Source organism: Schistocerca serialis, chromosome 7, assembly GCF_023864345.2.
Source record: "Schistocerca serialis cubense isolate TAMUIC-IGC-003099 chromosome 7, iqSchSeri2.2, whole genome shotgun sequence".
NCBI classification, from domain to species: domain Eukaryota; kingdom Metazoa; phylum Arthropoda; class Insecta; order Orthoptera; family Acrididae; genus Schistocerca; species Schistocerca serialis.
In genome coordinates this window covers 415,782,809-415,801,199 of record NC_064644.1, presented here as the reverse complement: position 1 = coordinate 415,801,199, position 18,391 = coordinate 415,782,809, and the positions used below count along the sequence as shown (strand labels likewise).

Below are 18,391 nucleotides of genomic sequence, written 5' to 3'. Positions count from 1 at the left end.
GATTATTTGACAAATGAGTTGATGTGTTAAATATTTGAAGTTAAGCCTTTAAGCAAGAAAAACTTTAGGAAACACATGAAATTATGCTTAAAGTTTGCTAGAAGACACGAAGTGTTCGTACTATGAAACACCTGGATAATTGCACTGTATTTGAAACAAAGGCAAATTTTCACGCATCGCAATGTCTAAGACATATACTCTAAACTGTTAGTCGTAAAATGACATAATTTTACAGATATGTTTGATGATATATGTAGATATTGTCTGCAAAGCATGTTGTTGATAGAGTTAGTAGTAAAGAGGTGATAATTAAAACATCATGCCTGATGTTGAAGTTTACTATGCATCATTTTAAGCAGAAGCTAGTTTTTCTCGCATGAAAATGTCCATGACCTCATGTCATCTGAGCAGTGTGTCGTATGATGATATTTTGCAGGTATATTCATTAGTTTATGAGTGTACTGTATGCAAACTGTGTTGTGAATAGGGTGGGTAGTAAAGAAGTAATAAATTAAAAGTCATGCCTGATGCTGAAGTTCTTCTGCATGAACAGCAGAAATGTAGTAAGTGATCATCAATTTTCCTTCTATCATTTTATGAAAGTGTCAGTGGGAAAAAGTTGTGTAAAGGTCTGAAAATTGTTTCTTGGAATTCACAAAGTACATTCATTCTCAAATACTGGATGAATAAAGTCCAGATATTTGCACACCATCAGAAACACTGCCTCAAGACAAACAAGGTTTCTAACTGTAATGCCAGTCTTATTGTGTAAAGCTTTTAACATAAGATTATATCTCTTAATAGGTGGATTATAACAGCATTTTAAATTCGGCTAATAATTATGTGAAATGTTGAAAACCAATTTTTGCTGCCCCAGGAAGTCATTAGATACACAACCTGCATCTGGCACTGTTTTGTAGGATAATCACTTAATTATGTTGATTCTCATTTCATTAAATCGTGTTGTTTTGTCACATTGCAATAGAAAGTAACAGTCGTAGAAGATTGCCACGGTGTGAATTATGAGAGACTGTAGTAAATGATTCATCATCATCAGTATATGTATTCGCGTGTACTCATGGACGCCAAGTGCAGACATCTTATAACAATGGCACAAGTTTGGCTTTATTCCCTGGTTCCAGTCCATATCTTCTTATTATGGTTTTGGTAGTGCCTGCATCCAACCTCCTGGCCCTCTCCCCCTGCCCTCCCCTCCCCCTGCTTTTGTAGTTTCTGGTACTTTCATTTCACAGCAGCATTTGCTTATGGACACTTGAGATGGCACAAAATGGTAGGACTCTTAAGACACGCTTCGCTCAGATGTGTTCAGATCATGTCCATTTCAGTCACTTAAGATCCAAAAACATGTTAGTTGCAGATGGCCTTAAGTAGCCTTACGGTATGCCTTAGCGACACGGTTCGTCTTCTCTCATGTTGAGGAAAATTTGGAACACCAAACTGTGTACGATTCCATATGGAAATTCTTTTTATTTTAAGCTGTTTTAGCTAATATCAATTTTGTGTTTTAAAATCATTTTGAATTATATATCACTGTAAATAAATACGGCTTTACATGTGTAAGGAAGTTTGAATGGGTAACTGTTGATTTTGTGGTGTGTAAATTAGAAAGAAAAACCTGATACTGTCTGTTGTTGTATACACCCTTGAGTCTTTGTGATCCACACACCATTAGTAGTTTTAGTTTGATGAAACTGGCAGAGGAAAGTACTGCATAGTGTTATTTTGTTTCATCTATCACAAAAGTGTGTGCGTGCGCGTGTGTGTGTGTGTGTGTGTGTGTGTGTGTGTGTGTGTGTTTGTGTGTGTGTGTTTACGTTTACGAAGGTCTCTCATCTTATTGTTTGTGACTGTTTGCAGCTTTTTTTAAACTTTCGTGTTCTTGTCTTTCCAGCTGTTTTTGGATTACAAGTCACCACTAAATCCACTACTGTTAACTATAAAAAAATGAGATGTCACATTTAACCATTTTTATTTCTCCTTCTTTTCCAGGACAAATCCCCATATGGAAGAGAACGAGATCGATCCCACGATCGTGAAGGTCGTGACAAACAATATCCTTTATATTACTGTCATATTAACAAGGCACACTTAAAGTGCAGGAAGATTTGAAATGTTTTGTTGTGGAAGGATTACATATTTGTAGTTGCAGGCTTTCTCGGCATATCGATCTCATTGCGTTGTGTACGAATAAGATTGATTATAGATCTTTTGTGGTATGCATAAAATTGTGTAATTAGAACATTAATAAGCAGTCATTGGGTGCCAGCGTGTGGTTGTTAGTTTAGTTAATGTTGAGTTAAAGCCTGCAGTTCAATGCAGGTGGCCGGAGGGTGAGTGGGATGTGTGGGAGGAGGTGCCTGTTGCATGAGAGGTGAGTCAACTATTTTGTGTCATTTCTGTCTACACTGGCTAACATTTCTGATGCTGCTGTGGGTCTTAGTCAACAGAAACTACTTTATAACACCAACACAAGAAGATTTTATTGGCTTACTTTGAACCCACTCAGAGAGAGATGTAAGCGAGGGCTTGGGGTGGAAGTTGCTCATAAGGAAGAAAAGAAGTGCAGGTTGCAAAATATTTTAGTGGCTTTTGTACCCTTGGCCCACTTCACTACATTGTTTTGGTCCAATCCTATCTAATGCATATGCTTACTCGAAAAGCTGGGAAGTGTGTGATTGTTCCCCGGTGTACTGAGGATCCAGGGTTTTGGTGTGTTGCTGAGCATAGTCTGAAAAATTCTGTGTCCAGTTCATGCTATGTAAAACCAACTTGTCACTCAGCAATATAGGCAAGTATGCCTTGCCCAGGCATAAAAAGGAAACAAGCATGTTTGGGCTCAAGGGCTACTAGGAAACGTACAATGTCTGTATCCGTGTTAATTGCAGCTGCATCAGACGTAACCCCTGCAGCGCCACCTGACACCTGCATGCACTCAACTGATCATCATATCTGACAGTGCAAAGTACTATCCTGATGGTGCCCTCAATTTGGCAAGTGACTGGAAAATAAAATTGCCAGTTTTAATGAAGAAAAGTAGTATTTCTAATTAGCCTCCTTGCATTTTTGGTCTGCTGCAGCACAGGCAGGGAGTGCATCATGTAGTTGTGATGTGTCCTAGCAACCAGATGTTACACCAAGGCAATCGCCTCAAGCATTTACTGCAGGAACTACTCGGTGATGCCTGACAAGGCTAGATTACATGCAGAGGAATGCCGTGATGAAGGCAGAGATCCATTGGTGCCTGTTGGCTGCTGTGAGACAACAATCTTCTCAAGATATTGGGAGCTTGTTAATCTCTTTCCAGATGTGTTCATATACAGTAACATTGCCTCCAAAATGCAGTTTCAAAAGACAAAAATAAATTATGACATTGTGTTGGGACTGGAGCTGTTTTTCACTAAACAACTCCAGGATATTGTTGCTGCGTTTGACTTGTTAGTGGTTGAGTTTGATCTGATCTGTCTGTAAGTTTTTGGAATAGTAAGCTGAGCCGGTACCTCATTTCAGTGGTTTTGAGAAAAAAGTGCTGTAAAAGATTTAGTCGAAGGATTTGTAGCAAGTGATCCCAATCTGAGGTAAATCTGAAAAGGAAAGTTGTTCAGGTGTCTATGGATGGCCCTAATATTAATAAGACATTCTTAAGAGAGATGAAACCCAAGCTTAAATTTGAGGGTAATGCAGAGGGTTCAATGCTTTTGGACTTTGGGACATGGGTCACACATATAGTACATGGTGACCTTGACATGTTGTACTAGCATCGGTTAGAACCTTGTTCAGTTTCTGAGAGCTTTATGTAATCTGTTTAAGAAGTTCTCTTCCTCCAAGCAGATTTCGACAATATTACAAGCATCTCTGTTTTTCCATAGAAGTTTTCCACTTTTTGGAAATCAATGTCAGTCTGGGCTCTGTAAATATTAACAGCTGTTTAAAAATGTGTAAAGGAATTAGAAAGAGTAAAGAAAGAACAGAAGTAGCTAAAACGAAAAACCGAGCTCACTACAGGAATTCTTAAAGTGTCATAGCTAACAAGTAGTGCCTAGATGGTGATAGCTCATCTCATCTTTTTTATACTGTGACTGCTCAGATTGAGTTGTTTCTGAGTAATTTTCTCTCAGGTGCTCCCTTTAACTCCCTCGCTCTATACTTCCTTCCAATCTATAGTCAGAGGCTAATGAAGGAATTTGTCAAACTAGTTTTTAGAAACAGACTAGCTTCATAACAGGTCTGAATGACAGTATGAATCAGTTCCAACCTCAGAAAGTGGACATCAGGTAAGAACCAAAGACCTCTGGGTCAATCAGAGAAAGATATTTGGTGTTTTGTAATGAGTGCCTTACATTTATGAAGAGTATGGTATCCAGGGTTTTGTTTTTATGTCTGTGTGCGCCCAACAGCTGATGGTTCTTAACGAAATGTTTATGACTAGCGTTTTACTTCCTTTGCAGCCTAGTTCCGTTCTACACTGTCAAGTCACATTAATGTGACCACATATTAAAAGCCTGAATCTGTTACCCAAGAATAGGTGCATACTTTTGTTGATTCATTGTGCCTTCCAGAATGATGGGATCACCCAGGGAGTGCCACAAAAACATTCCCCATTGCACTCGCTCCACCATCCTGGACCCTTGCAATAATTGTTGCAGGGTGTTTGCTTTCAGGCGTCTCACACTGTACTCATCAACATCCATCTATCCAAAGCAGTATAAAACTTAATAGTTGCATGAACTAGGCACCTGCTGCGGAGGTCCATACGCGGCAACATTTGCTGAACGGTCATTGAGAGGAGACTTTTGGTAGCTTCTTGGTTCATCTGGGCAGTCAGCTGCTGAAAAGTTGCACGTATGTTTGCCCTTACTCTTCATTCTGTTGGCAGAACCTAATATGTTTATTTCTTTGTTAAAATAAGCCATGCTTATTTTAAGGTGTTTTTTCTTTCAACTCAGACTATAGCCCCCATTATTTTCCTGTATATTGACAAAATTTGTAGATTTTATCATAAAATAAAACTAAATTGATAGGGGTCCAAGCAAAATGCATCCCTGGAGAAATCACACATTGGTTATTTATTTATTAAGAATCACTGTACACCCTGTTCCCCCAACACCTCCCCTGTATAGTTAATGTTTGTCTTGGTAGGAAGTATACACAGTAAGAGAAATAATGTCCGTATATGATACTTACAGAAAATTGCTTTGACCAGGATGTAGAGAGACGGTGCTTAAACGAAAATTTAAAAATATAAAATGGAATTAAGATAATTTTTGAAAAGAAAGAACGAAGAAAGATTGTGTGTGTTTGCTTTGTTTCTTACCTGTTTATGTATATATTTAATTTCTGTGTCATTCTTTCAGTATACTTGTTTTCCTTAACATGCTTTACTCGTCGTTCGAATGAAGGCAAACGAAGATGATGGCCATGTTGATGCATTTTATTTTCATCTTTCACACAATTTGGTGCTTACCAAACGTAAAGAAGAATGTGTGAATGAACATTAGTGATGTGACTATTTTTCAAACTCAGTTTGAATAGCGTGCATTTCTTTGTTACTTGTGAAAATAGTGTAAATATGTGTTGTAAATTATTTTTTGAAGATATGTAAAATTGAAAAATGTTTTAAATAACTTTAGATGGAAGTACGTGTGGTGAAATGAAAAGAAAATTAAATAAAATTTGGATCTCAGTATATATTTTGTCTGTATTGGGGATTTGTGTGCACCCCAAATCTTTCACTATGTCAAATGAATAACTAATTTAGTTGCTCAGAGTTCTAAGCAAGACTGGAGTCACATAAATGGTCTTTCATTTTGTTTGTCAGTTTTAAGTAAAGGAAATCTGCCTTGTCTGGAGCAAAAAATCCTCTTTCTCATTGTTTTTGTGAATGATATTTTGGTGTCATTTTTATACAAAATACATGCTCTACCTCAAAAAGTGTTCATTTCAATTCTAGATTTATTTCAATCCTTGTAGTGAGGAATATGGCTGCCCCACTGAAATGATGTAAAGTGAGAAATTCACAAGGCTTTGAAACATCTGGTGAATATTGCCATTTGATTGGGCCTTATTTTGACCAAATTTAAATTCTTAAACTTAATATTTGTAGAAGATATTTAAGAAACATTAAATTCTCATAAGTTTTTTTTTAAAATTCTTCTTTCTGGCGTGGGAAAAGTAAACTGACGATTAACAAAAAGGCTAATAAATTAAGAGCTCAGAATTAGTGTATGTCAGCTAAAGACAAAAATACACAATAAGACAAGTGTGAGTTGGGGAAACGTGAAACGCAGTATTCTGCTAAGATTATAATAGAGCAAGATTTGGAGGAGGATCCCTGATGCCTCAAACCTGATAATCCTCTACTGTATGGAAGTTTACAGTCAATAAACCATCGTTCTCAAATCTTGACAAGCAAGGGTGGGCTACATCAGACGGATTTTTATTTACCTTGGTGTGACTTCACATTTATCGCTATGAAAGAAAGAAGAAAACTGTTTAATGTTTGAATCACAATTTCTCTAGAGATATTTATCGACTGTCCTTTTGAAACTATAGCAATGTCATCTCAACAACAGAAAGATCTCGGCTCTTGCATACTTAAATTCTAGATGCGTTAGAATACTTGGCAAACAGCCTAGGCTCCCTGTAAATTTTCAAGAGTCCCTGAATTACAAACACAGCACGGCTTATTAGAATCAATTCTATGTCAAACAATAGAAACCATGCTAGAAGAGACAAAATAAAATGAAACAAAGTAAACATATACCCTGTACCCCCTTATATTGACAACTAGATCCTTTTTTACAAAATCAAACCAATTTTGATAATTTGCAAGAAAAATTCCTTGCAACAATCAATCCCAATGTAACAAACTGTGTCTTCCCAAAGTTTTTAAATTGTCTGACCTTAGCAGGATGCACTGACGAAATAATACAATAGCCCAAAATCAAGAAAATTGCAAAGCATTACTGCTCAGTTGTCACCATTGGTATCTAATATCTATACTGAGGAGGCAATAAAGGAAGTAAAGTATTATCTCACTGTGCAAGTGAGTTGTCATGGATAAAATCTTCATGCCGCAGTTTACTGACAACATTACAGTATTCACCAAAAATAAGCTGATAATTGAGTTGTACTTAATGGAATGGAGTGAGTGCTATCTGATGCCTATAATATGCACATAAACAAAAATAAAATCAAGATAATGCTGTGTGCAGCAAGTGGACATGCTGGACAGCCAAATGTTGACAAGATTCTTGAAGTTACAGACAAGATGTTGATCCCTAATCTAATTCTTCATGTTCTGTTTCTTCAAGAATTTTGCGAGCATGAAAGTGTAATAGGTTAAGAAGGAAAATAGAAGAAAAAAGCAACAAGACTGAAAAGGTTCTTTAAAATGAAACTGCTGTTAATATAAATAATATATAAACCATTTAAGGATTAAAGATGAAAACTCGATGAATACTGGAGGTGGTGAATTGTTGAAAGGCACATAAACAACACAGAGAACTGTGCTACTTTTCTGATAAATCCATTCACATTCACGCCTATATGGTTACATTGACCCAACTGACTGCCGACTACATTGTGTCGACACTGCAACTCAACTGTGGTGAGGGGTTGTGTTGAATGGAGTGTGCAGTGAGAAAAAGGAGATTGGCAGTGGAAAGGAGGGTTGCAGATGAGAGGTTGACAGTTGGGAAGAAAGGTTAGCAGGTGCATGGGACAGGAATGTGGCACTGTCATCCTCACTATGGCTGTGGCAGCACACAGTGATGTAGAGCAGTGTTTTCTCCCCACCACCACTCCCCAGCCAGTTGAATACCATGCACTTATGCCTGAAATATTCCCCACAGTGTTTAATCATACATCACTCTCTGACATTTACGTTCATTTTTCTCATCCTACAGCAAAGTCCCATCCAAAATGGTGCCCTGCTCCGTCTATTTACATCAATGAAAAAAGTATGTCCATCCCTACTACAGCCAAGTCCCACATGCTGTTTCTTAAAAGCTGCATGAACCACGGAAGCCGCCTCCCCCCCTCCTTCCCCCACCTATCCATCTCCCCCCCCCCCCCCCCACACACACACACACACACAGTGGTCTACCCCAAAAATTTCCCCTCCATGAATCAGACTTTGACCATCCCTATCTCTCATTAACTGTCACCAGAGAAACACATTTCCATGACAGGGGCTTCCCTGAACCAGCTATCCTCCCTCTGCAAGGTACTGTTACTCTGCAATTCTATCTCTCAAATTGAAGCCCTTGCCCTCCCTCCAACACCTGTAAGGCACTCTAGATTTCTCCTCCACAAGTTTTCCATTATATTTACATACTATTCCCACCTCAGAAAATACTGCCAATCAACAGCTACCTTACCCCTTCTCAGTCTGTTGTACCATCCAGACCTTGTTTTGCTGATCTTTTCCATCTCCCATGTCCCCCAAAACTCCCTACCAAGACCTCACAAAATGCAGAACCTATATTACCCCTACTCACAAGTTCAGTCATGCTGTTTTCGTCAAAGACTTACTCTCTTTCTCCCAACTTACAGTGGAAACACTTTTTTGCCAGCAATCACTCCAACCAAAATGCAACATTGAAACTATCTTGTCCCAGTCCATACTTTCATACAACAGTGAATCTTCCACATTCCCATCCAACTATCTCCAGGTTACCTTCCAGAAATTCCATTCCTCAAACTACACCTCACCCTTCATTCTTACTTTCTTACTTCCCTTCCCAGAAACATAAACCACTCAGCAGAGGAAAGAACAACCATTGGCAACCTCAAGACAGACACAGACTTAATCACATTCCTTGAAGGTAAAGGCTGTAACATGGTTGCAATGAACTGCAGTGAGAAGTTCAGTATATTCTCCAATCCCAGAATCTGTTCCCCGAATCAATCTCCCTCCTTATCCCAAACTATGCTCCCCATCCCTCCTCACATATCCACCTTCTACATGCTTCCCAAAACTCATAAACTTAACAGTCCTGGACACCTTATTGTAACTTGTTACTGTGACCCCACTGAAATAATATCTGCTCTTGTTGACCGGTACCTCCGAGCAACTGCTCCAGACTAGCATCCCATATCAGGCACAAATCCCTTTCTTCACTAACACTGAACCATTACCACCTGGATACCTGCTAGTCATTGTTGATGCCACCTCCCTATAAACCAACATCCCCCCACACCTATGGTCTTGGCAATATTGAAGTCTTTCTCCCTGAATCCACCACATCATTGATCGTGCACCTAACTGCATCCATGCACATAACTAGCAGGTGAATTTGATCCTTCGGTTCCTGGAGGATGGTGTGTGGGGGGTTACACCAGATGTGTGATTTGAATGACTCCAAAGAAAGAAATCACACTCTGAAAGGTCAAGGTATCTTGGAGGCCAGGAAATGTCTCCATTCTTGGAGTTGAGATGACCAGGAATCTTCTGTAGAGTGTTAATGGAATGCCATGTGGTCCCATCTAATTGGAAGAAGGTGTTTGCAGTTACAAAAAGATCAGCAAGCTGTCATACTAGGAAATGGTTCAAACATATGAACATAATGTATTGTATTCACAGTATCAACAAGCATGCATTCATCTTCAAAAAAATAAGGCCCTGTGATTGCAAACAATGATACGCTGCACCATACTACCACTTTCTGACTGGATTGGTATTTCAGGATTTTCACTTGACCAGTATCAGATTTTGCAGGTTAACAAAGCCTGACACACACAAATTGTTCTAATCACTCATGAGATAGTCGCACAGGCCTGGATTGTCGTTCAAGAGGCCTAAAAATTATCAGTAAAGACTTAGTCTCTCTGAGAGGTTGCCCGAATTCAGTTTTTTACCTACAAATCATTCAAATTAAGGAAAAGGCAGTTACTGACCTATATTGCTTTGATGCATAGAGCACAAAAACAACAGAAAACAGCATTCACACTGGCTTTTGAGCACTAGGGTCTGTACGCACACTCACACGCACACAATGATGGACACCTAAATGCAGATGCCCATGGCCACTGCAAGACTCCTTGCTGTGGCCACAGAAGTGTCCATTTGGGTGTCTATCTGTAGGAGTGTGTGTACTATTGCTAGAAAAAGAAAGGACTTCTATACTTCTAAACACGTTATTAACCCTCTAGTTTTAAATGAACAGCAAGTTGTCTCCTTTACAGGATTTATGATCTGAAGGGTAAGAACACAGGTAACTTTTGCAAATGAAAACCATTTTTTGATGAAGAATTTCTGTTTACATTAACGAGTTAACTCTAACTTTGAATTAGCAGCAGTCCCGTAACTGCTGACACCAAATCAGAAAAAATTGAAACAAAAACACTTTATTCAAAAACTTTTCTTCTGTTACTAGTAGCCAACTTCTTTAATTGTTTATTCAGCTTTTAAATACACAGATGGTGAACATTACATTGTAAAACACTCAGGTAAAAATGCCAGAAAAATATCAGTCCTCTTCAAATGCAGAACAAATACTGACACACATCTATAGGTCTACGATGTATCCTTAAAAACACAAATTTATCAAAGCAAGTTCCATCTAATGGTTATGACAGTGAAATATTATGAAATCATAATATAAAATAAACTTTTATGATAGAATCCAATATTTAATCCAAAATCTCATTCATCACGTTAATACTTTGACTTTAAGGTGTTTATATTGAGACCATGAGATAGTTTCTGTCAACACTTTTACAGATAAAACATATTTTACATGGAATCAAACCTTTGATCATATGTGATGGCATCAAATCATCATACAAATTATTTGAATCACTATGCAGGATTTTTATATCAACAGAAAACTGTCCATCAGATAAGAATCAATAACAAATTTGAAGTTTGTCAAAATTACTTTTATATCTAAAACACTGACAATCTTTTGATTAAATGAAAACCAAACAGAAGTTTTGCCTTTACATTATGTGAAAACTAGTAATTTTCAACGAATTAGGTGACACTTTCAATCCTTTCACATAAAATTCAAACATTTTTAATCTGAGAGAAAACAGTGCATATATAAAATGAGCAGTCAAAGGATTCAGGCACTATATTCAGTTTTAAATGATAGAGTGCGTATTTTTACATAGCTGCAGTCCCAATAATTACCAGCTGTCCTAATTATTACTGCCTGGGACTGGAGGACTAAGCAAATGTAACAATTATATACAAGTGCTAAATAATATAATAAGACATACATATAAAAATAATAACAGTAAATTTCTTCATCCTTTATATACAAGAGTGATCACATATTTTATTAGGTGCATAGGAAATTTAAAATTTGTGCTTGAAGTTAACTTTCAGCAAATAATGAACGTTTACCTGCCCAACATCATATGCAATGTATCTGAAAAGTTGTTAAGAAAGAAAATAAGAAATCTTAACATTTCAAATCATAACTATAGTACACATCTGTATAACGCGTTACTGGAAATGCTCATTCACCTGTGCATTAGCAATACTGATTTACTACTATCTCATTTTTAAGTTTTATCTCAAACCATATAAGTCATTTTTCAAATGATGGGCTGAGGACAAATACTGCAGCAGAGATGACATCAAAAACTTCTTCAGAATACATCTTTCTTTCCACAGAGGGTTATCAGTTGTCGCGCACCCTCCTGACAGATTAGAAGCATCTGCTGGATTAGGACACAAACCTACACTCTTGCATAGAACTACAATTGAATTTTGACAGTTGAGATAGGCACTGACAGACAGAAGGAGTGGTGTGGGTTAACAACATATACCTGGAAAGACTCTGAAATAAGAGATTCATCCACAAAATGATTGTGACGTTCCTTCACAACTAATGTAAATGGAGTAACAAATGTTTTAAGATACATGGCTTAAAATACGTTTTAGCATCAGTTTGCATCACACATTTTGTAACCAACTTCTTTTTTTTGTGTGTGTGCAGTCTAGATGCGGCATATAAGCTGCCTGTCCATTATTTCCCTAAATTATCATGGATTGTTATGGGCTGTCAGCTACGGTCAAGATTCTGTCACTAAATATTACTAAGTGGTTTGGAAAAATGGACACAAACTTTTAGAGTATATAAAACAAGTATTCACATCCTGACAAGTCTGGCAAACTGAACATCAAAATGCAGACAGAGGTCTTTTCATTACGTTTCATACTTCGGTAACACCTTCATCCTACCATATAGGGCTTATGAACTTTCCAGGCAAGACAATGCATCAGATCAGACAAACATAAAAGAAATAAGTTGTATAATATAACATTAATGTTTAAAAAATAAGAACAGCACTGGGATATTTGTAGTGATTTTTCTCTGCCAAATAATAGTACTCTTATTTTATCAAACAAATAATTCAAAGCTATCAATGAAAACCAGTCAAAACTCCTTTGTGAGAAAAGCAATCTCTTCATCAGTTTCACTCAGTTCAGTGGCCTTTCGGCCAGCATCTGTGACTATTTGGCCTCCAGTTCTGAACCTCTTCTGTCTAGCTCTCTTGGCTTCTTTATTTTCTTCACGTTGCTTGTTCTTTAAAACCTCACCACACCAATATCAAGCATTGTGATAGTCCAGAACCATTCTCTTGTCAACAACAATCTTGAATACACTGCTAGCTTATTTCAGGCCATCATATACGTGACATATGACTAACAATGACTAGGTTTCTTCGTTGACTATCATACATTATTCATTAATGGAAAAAACATGCTCTACAAAGGCTTGACCATGGCTCAGAATGAGAACCTGCTGAAGGAAGCTATACAACTGTTGACAGGTGGTATCACTGTTCAATAAGTCTCTCCAAAAGTGATCAATTCTCATCTCAGTCCTCCTGTAGTTTGCACAGAGATCCCAAAATACATCCTTACCAAGAAGTTGCACAAATTCTTTCTCAACTTTATCACAGCCCTTAACACTTATTCAGTTCTGTAAAGAGAATTTCTGCAAGGCTTTCAAGATCCTAGCCTCGCTGGTTCTTGAGCTGCTATTTGTCACAATTAGATCACAAAAGCTTATGTATCTATAAATGCTGTACTTCAAAGGTAACTTTAGAAGGAGGTTTGAGCACATTTCAGTCAGAAAGTCCCTGCACTCAGTGCTGAAAGTTAAAATATCTTTGGCAGGCACTTTCACTTTTCTGAGCTCAGACCATACAGCGTGACCTAATTACATGTCTATTGTAGAACTAAGACCAGCTTTGTTTTCAAGTTTTATATCACACACAGATTTTGCAGCAGATAAATTTTCAGCGTTAACAACTAGCGACATCACATTAGCAAGTAGAGATAACAAAGCTCTGTACAGGAAAGGTGCCTTGGGGGCTGCACATTGGAATTCCCTCAAAAAGTGCATGACCTGTCCTGAAAAAAAAGGAAAAAAAAAATTTTGCTGGCAGCGGAGAATCTTTGAGGTACTTTAACATTGTTTGCCAGCTGCAAGAATCTATTTTAATCTTGTAGTTCTTTACGTTGTCCACATAAGTCTTTAGAAAGGGGATGATTTTTGCACACCAGTCGATGGCATCCTCATTTTCCACCTAGCGCATGAAGCAAATTATTTTAAGGAAGGGTGGATTTTCATTTTTATGAAATCTTTTATAATCAGCTCTTCTTGCAGGTATAGTCTTCAACACATTACAAATCGACCTCAGATAAGGTACAATGCCCAGTTAGTCTTTAAGGCTGCATTCTTTAAACTCTTATGAATTGTATGAAGACCACAAGATCCCATATCAATAAAAGGTGATGCACTGTCCCCGTGAACACTCTTCAGATCAAGATGCAAATCCTTCAAGAAAGCCCAACTGACATTAGGCCCATCCATTGATACCCATGACATGCTGGTAAAATTCAGATCAGAAGTTTCTATCTTAAAACCATCCAACATATTGGCAACAGTGATAGGACCTAAAAATGCATATGAAAAATAATGCATTTTAAATTGTTTGTTAACTTTGTGCCATTATCTGAGAGCAATATCCATTTCCTGCAACTCAGCCTCCTTGTTTAAGCTCTCATCAAGTAAGATTACAAAAGGAACATCCCCTTCAAGGTCTTAGAGGATATTTTTCCTAAAGTGGGAAGCTAGTCCATGAACAGTACTGTACAATATCTTGGTCCCCTCAAGCTCCATCTTACTAACTACATTATCGTTAGGGAACATGGCTGGAAACAAAGTAGTTTGCTTTCCTGTAGTAGAAAAGGACGCATGATTTTCAACAGTCTGCAAAGTTCACAATATTTCCACCCTTGTAACATTATCCTGAATCAGGTACTTTGAAATATGACTGTTAGTCAATGAAGTGTTAGTGGCTGTGGTGGAGGTGACAATATAACTGTTAGTGTTAGCTGATGCAGCCTTAGTGGCAGTGATGGAGGTGATACTGGGCTGCAACAGCAGGGAGGTCGACAAACCGACTGTCAACTGCAAGCTTCCCGACTCACAAATCATTATGATCTTATCAAGTGTAAGGGAGCATCTTCTTTATGCCCAGTTATCTCGCCAAATGACAAGGAACATGAACTGGGAGTACCAGCACCCTGAAAACAATCAAATAAGACGATGACATGAACCTTGTGATACTACATACCTGCCAATCTTTAAAATCCAAAAATTTGGAGATGTAGTTTAAAAAAAATAAGGAGGTACAAATGATCAAAAATCATGGCTCATTTTCAGTAGAATCTTGAAACAACTGATGTGAGCCTTTTCCTGTGACTTCAAAAAGCTGTATAATGGCTATAAAAATAAATAAAAACACTCGAACTAACCAAAGTGTCAATTCCATACCTGTTATCTGTAACGTAGTTCAACTGCAATAATAGGTTGGGATGTTTTTCGACCATTACTCCTACGATTGCGACATTTTTTGTTCTTGCAGAGCTGTATTTTTTCTCTATATTGCTAAAATGGTAACATCTTCCTGAACAGGTCACTCACATGATCAGTACCATTAACTGGCAAACTGTAAAAGACTTAAATAACTGTGTAAATAATTCTAACACCGAACTCAATTTTTTTGGATCAGCAAAGACAAGATATCTGTGTGGTGCAAAGAAGTGGCAATTGGCCCGAAATAAAGAAAAGTGTGCGGTCATTCATGTAAGAACTAAAAGAACCGGAAATTTCGGTTAGAAGATAAATCGCACATATCTCAAGACTGTCAACTAGGAATTACAATTACGAGCAACTTTAATTTGAAGGACCATATACATAATGTGTGGGGAAAGCAAACCAAAGACTGCACTTTGCTGGCAGAACACCCAGAAGATGCAGCAACTCAATTAAAGAAACTGCCTACACTACACATTGTGACAACACTCGCCTGCTTTATTTCTTCGTTGATCATCCTCAGTGTCGAGGTACTGGCTGAAAAAATAGGGGGTGGGAGTGCAGTACTGTCTACTTTAAATGATGTAGCTGACAGGTGCACATTTGTGTTTCACAATTATTTACTTCCACTATTCACAACCCCCCAATAATACACAGTTATATGGCCAGTGCACTGGTGCTTAACTTTCGATAAGCCTCATTAATAGCTTGCAGACAAACATCCACATACTGCTACAATAGCTTCCTGTTGAACATCTACGAGCAGTAAAAGCCTAACCACATAGTTCACATTTCTTGAACAATAAAAAAGGTACATAAAGAACAGACACTGCCATTGTTTTAACACACGGCCTAATTGTGTAACACTTATTTCACAGTTAAGTTGAAGCATTGTTGTTGTTCTAATCAACACAGGTTTCTCATCTGAAACTCAGCCGTGGATTGACTGTCTTGGGACCAAAAATTGGGCCCTTATACATCCTCACAATAATAGGTGCTGAAACAACACATTGTTCGAAGTTCAATTTACAGAAATTACAATTAAAACTTAACTCATTAAATTAACTGAATACATCGAAAAATTGGTTCTTTTTAACAGCTTCTTCTACTTCAAGAGTTTGTTTAAATGATGAAATTAACAGATATCATTACGCAAACAATACTTCTGACAAAACTGTTAATTACTTTGAAATTAATTAAGGGCTGGCTTTGCTAACAAGTTTTGAATAGAGCCAAATATATCCTTTAAGAATACTATTAGTTGTTCCTTCAAATATTTATAATTAGTACACAATTTATGTTTGTTTATACATTAACAATAGAATTTAAGTTACAAAACAATTACTGATTTCACCCTATAACAAAAGATACTAACTAGGAATAGTCTAAATGAATTAGAAAATCAATTACATACATAAAACTAGGCACAAAATTACATCTTGTGTTATATTCTTTAAAAAAAGAGGGCCAACCTTTCTCTTTTATGAAAATGCCGATTATACTGATGCGTGTTAATGAGAAATAGTCAAAAATGAAATTTAAGGAGGCAGATGGCAAAACAAGAGGGAAAGTAAAAATATCCCGGCTTGGTTTGTCACATCACCCCCTCGTTGGATTCACCAGATAGATATTGCAAATAGCTAACTGGGCAGTTCAATGACCACAGGTGACCCCAGACAGTGGGTTAAAAATCTACACACAAAAAATATTACATAAAAAATCTTATCAAAACTACAGTACATATGTTTTTTTCAAATTTATACTTATATGAACTGGCCATATGGGAATCCCCATATAACATATTTACATACAGCGTGTTGTACATTTACACAAAATATCTACAAGTTATACTTTTAACAAAAAATTAGGAGTCTCCATCATATGTGATGTCCTTTATGGGTAAGCAAAGATTACCTTTAAAGATACATATCATTTGATACAAGTACATAAACCCTCATGGGTTGCAAAAAAGCTTAATTACACAGCACATTGCAGTTCACTCTCAGGCACAAAAAATTCACTTGCTCAATGGTTAGTATTTTTCACAAGCACTTTCACATATTATCTCACCAAGTTGTCCATGCCTTCAACAGGTCCAAGTGGTAGTTTGCCAGGAAATGCACTACTATCAGTGCCCTTGGAGGTGGTTCTCCTCCGCCACAGTACATGAACAAATCAGATAAAATATCCTAGTTTATGTACACTTACACTTACTTCTAACTTAAGTCTAGGAAAAAATTGTTTAACACTAATGGCAAATGGTATACATTTCATCATATATAAATACATTACATAGTTCTCAAAACATTACAATAATTAGCACTAAATTTGACTATAGTTGAAAGGTGGTGACTCATGAAAGATTTGGGTCTCTTTCCCATTTGCAAACTAGCAAAAGCTCAAGATATGCAATAGCATAGATTTACTTATCATTACATTATGAAAAAAGAATAAGAGTCACCATTATGTAGCTTAATTACTATTCAAATCAAAATTAAGGGAATGGAAGTTGTACCAAATCATTGCCCCCACTTCCTACTCCACTCTGAGCACTATTCTCATTCAACCAGAAAATTAAATCCTCACAAAATGTTACTAAATAGTTGATCTGTCAGAATATTCAAGTCAGTCTAACACCACAGTTATCAGTTAATCAGCAAAATTACTGTTCTTTGTTCCAGTATTACCACTTTAAGCTGATAATTCCTCAGAACACAAACAGAAGTTTTCAGATAACCTATAGATATAATGATGCAGCATTATATTACTTGTACCTCACTAAAATATTGTTCTTTGTATTAAGCTCTTATTCCCAGCTGCAGTGTCGTGAATTGCACAATATGACAGTACCCAATGTTGCCTAGTTCAAAATTAGATTATCAATATAGTTACGTCACATTTATTTTTATACAGTTATCTTTTTCATTAAGCATGTCTGTCAGCTCCATTATTTTACTTACCTTTCTTACTTCCTTAGCTAGTGGAATGCAATCCCAAAAAATATCCCTACTGCAGAGACAGGCTCCCTAACCATTAACCCTGACATTATTCATTATTTTAAATATTTCATTATTGTTTCATTATGTAATAAATAAACACCTGCTCTGCTTACCTAATGCAAAACTGATTCTACTTAAAACACTCCACAGTGACAGATCCTTGTGCAAAGGCAAACTTAGCTCTCATTACTGAGTAGATGAAATGATCACTTAGAAAAACTTTTATTTCACCGTATTCCATCAAACTGCTTAAGATTCTAGCCTGAAGGGCAATATACATACAAACCTTGCTTATTCTTTCCACATATTATTCCACACAGATCTGTTTGAAGCTGTGATTCTTTAATGTTAGAAAAGGCTGTACCATGACACACTTCTATGGGTAGATAGTTATCTCAATACACTGATGGCATTGAACACGAACACTTCTATTATACCACCATTAATATTATGATCTAGTATTTATGGTGGTTTATACTGCATATTGCCTCTGCTGTTACACCATTGAGCTGATTACTTCAGATGTTA

At 37.0% G+C, this 18,391-nt stretch overlaps 1 protein-coding gene across 3 annotated transcripts in view; it reads left to right on the top strand.

The window, feature by feature from the left end:
- Window positions 1-5,937, top strand: part of LOC126412858 (THO complex subunit 2) — a 317,539-nt gene extending 311,602 nt beyond the window's left edge. Inside the window, exons 29-30 of one of the 3 annotated variants that reach the window (XM_050082722.1) lie at window positions 2,011-2,072; window positions 5,401-5,937. In XM_050082722.1, the coding sequence (XP_049938679.1) occupies window positions 2,011-2,072; window positions 5,401-5,431 (93 nt within the window). In that variant the 3' untranslated portion in view covers window positions 5,432-5,937. The remainder of the gene's footprint in view (window positions 1-2,010; window positions 2,073-5,400) is intronic. The other 2 variants (XM_050082721.1, XM_050082720.1) reach the window with 2 other exon arrangements.
- The last annotated feature ends 12,454 nt before the right edge of the window (window positions 5,938-18,391 follow it).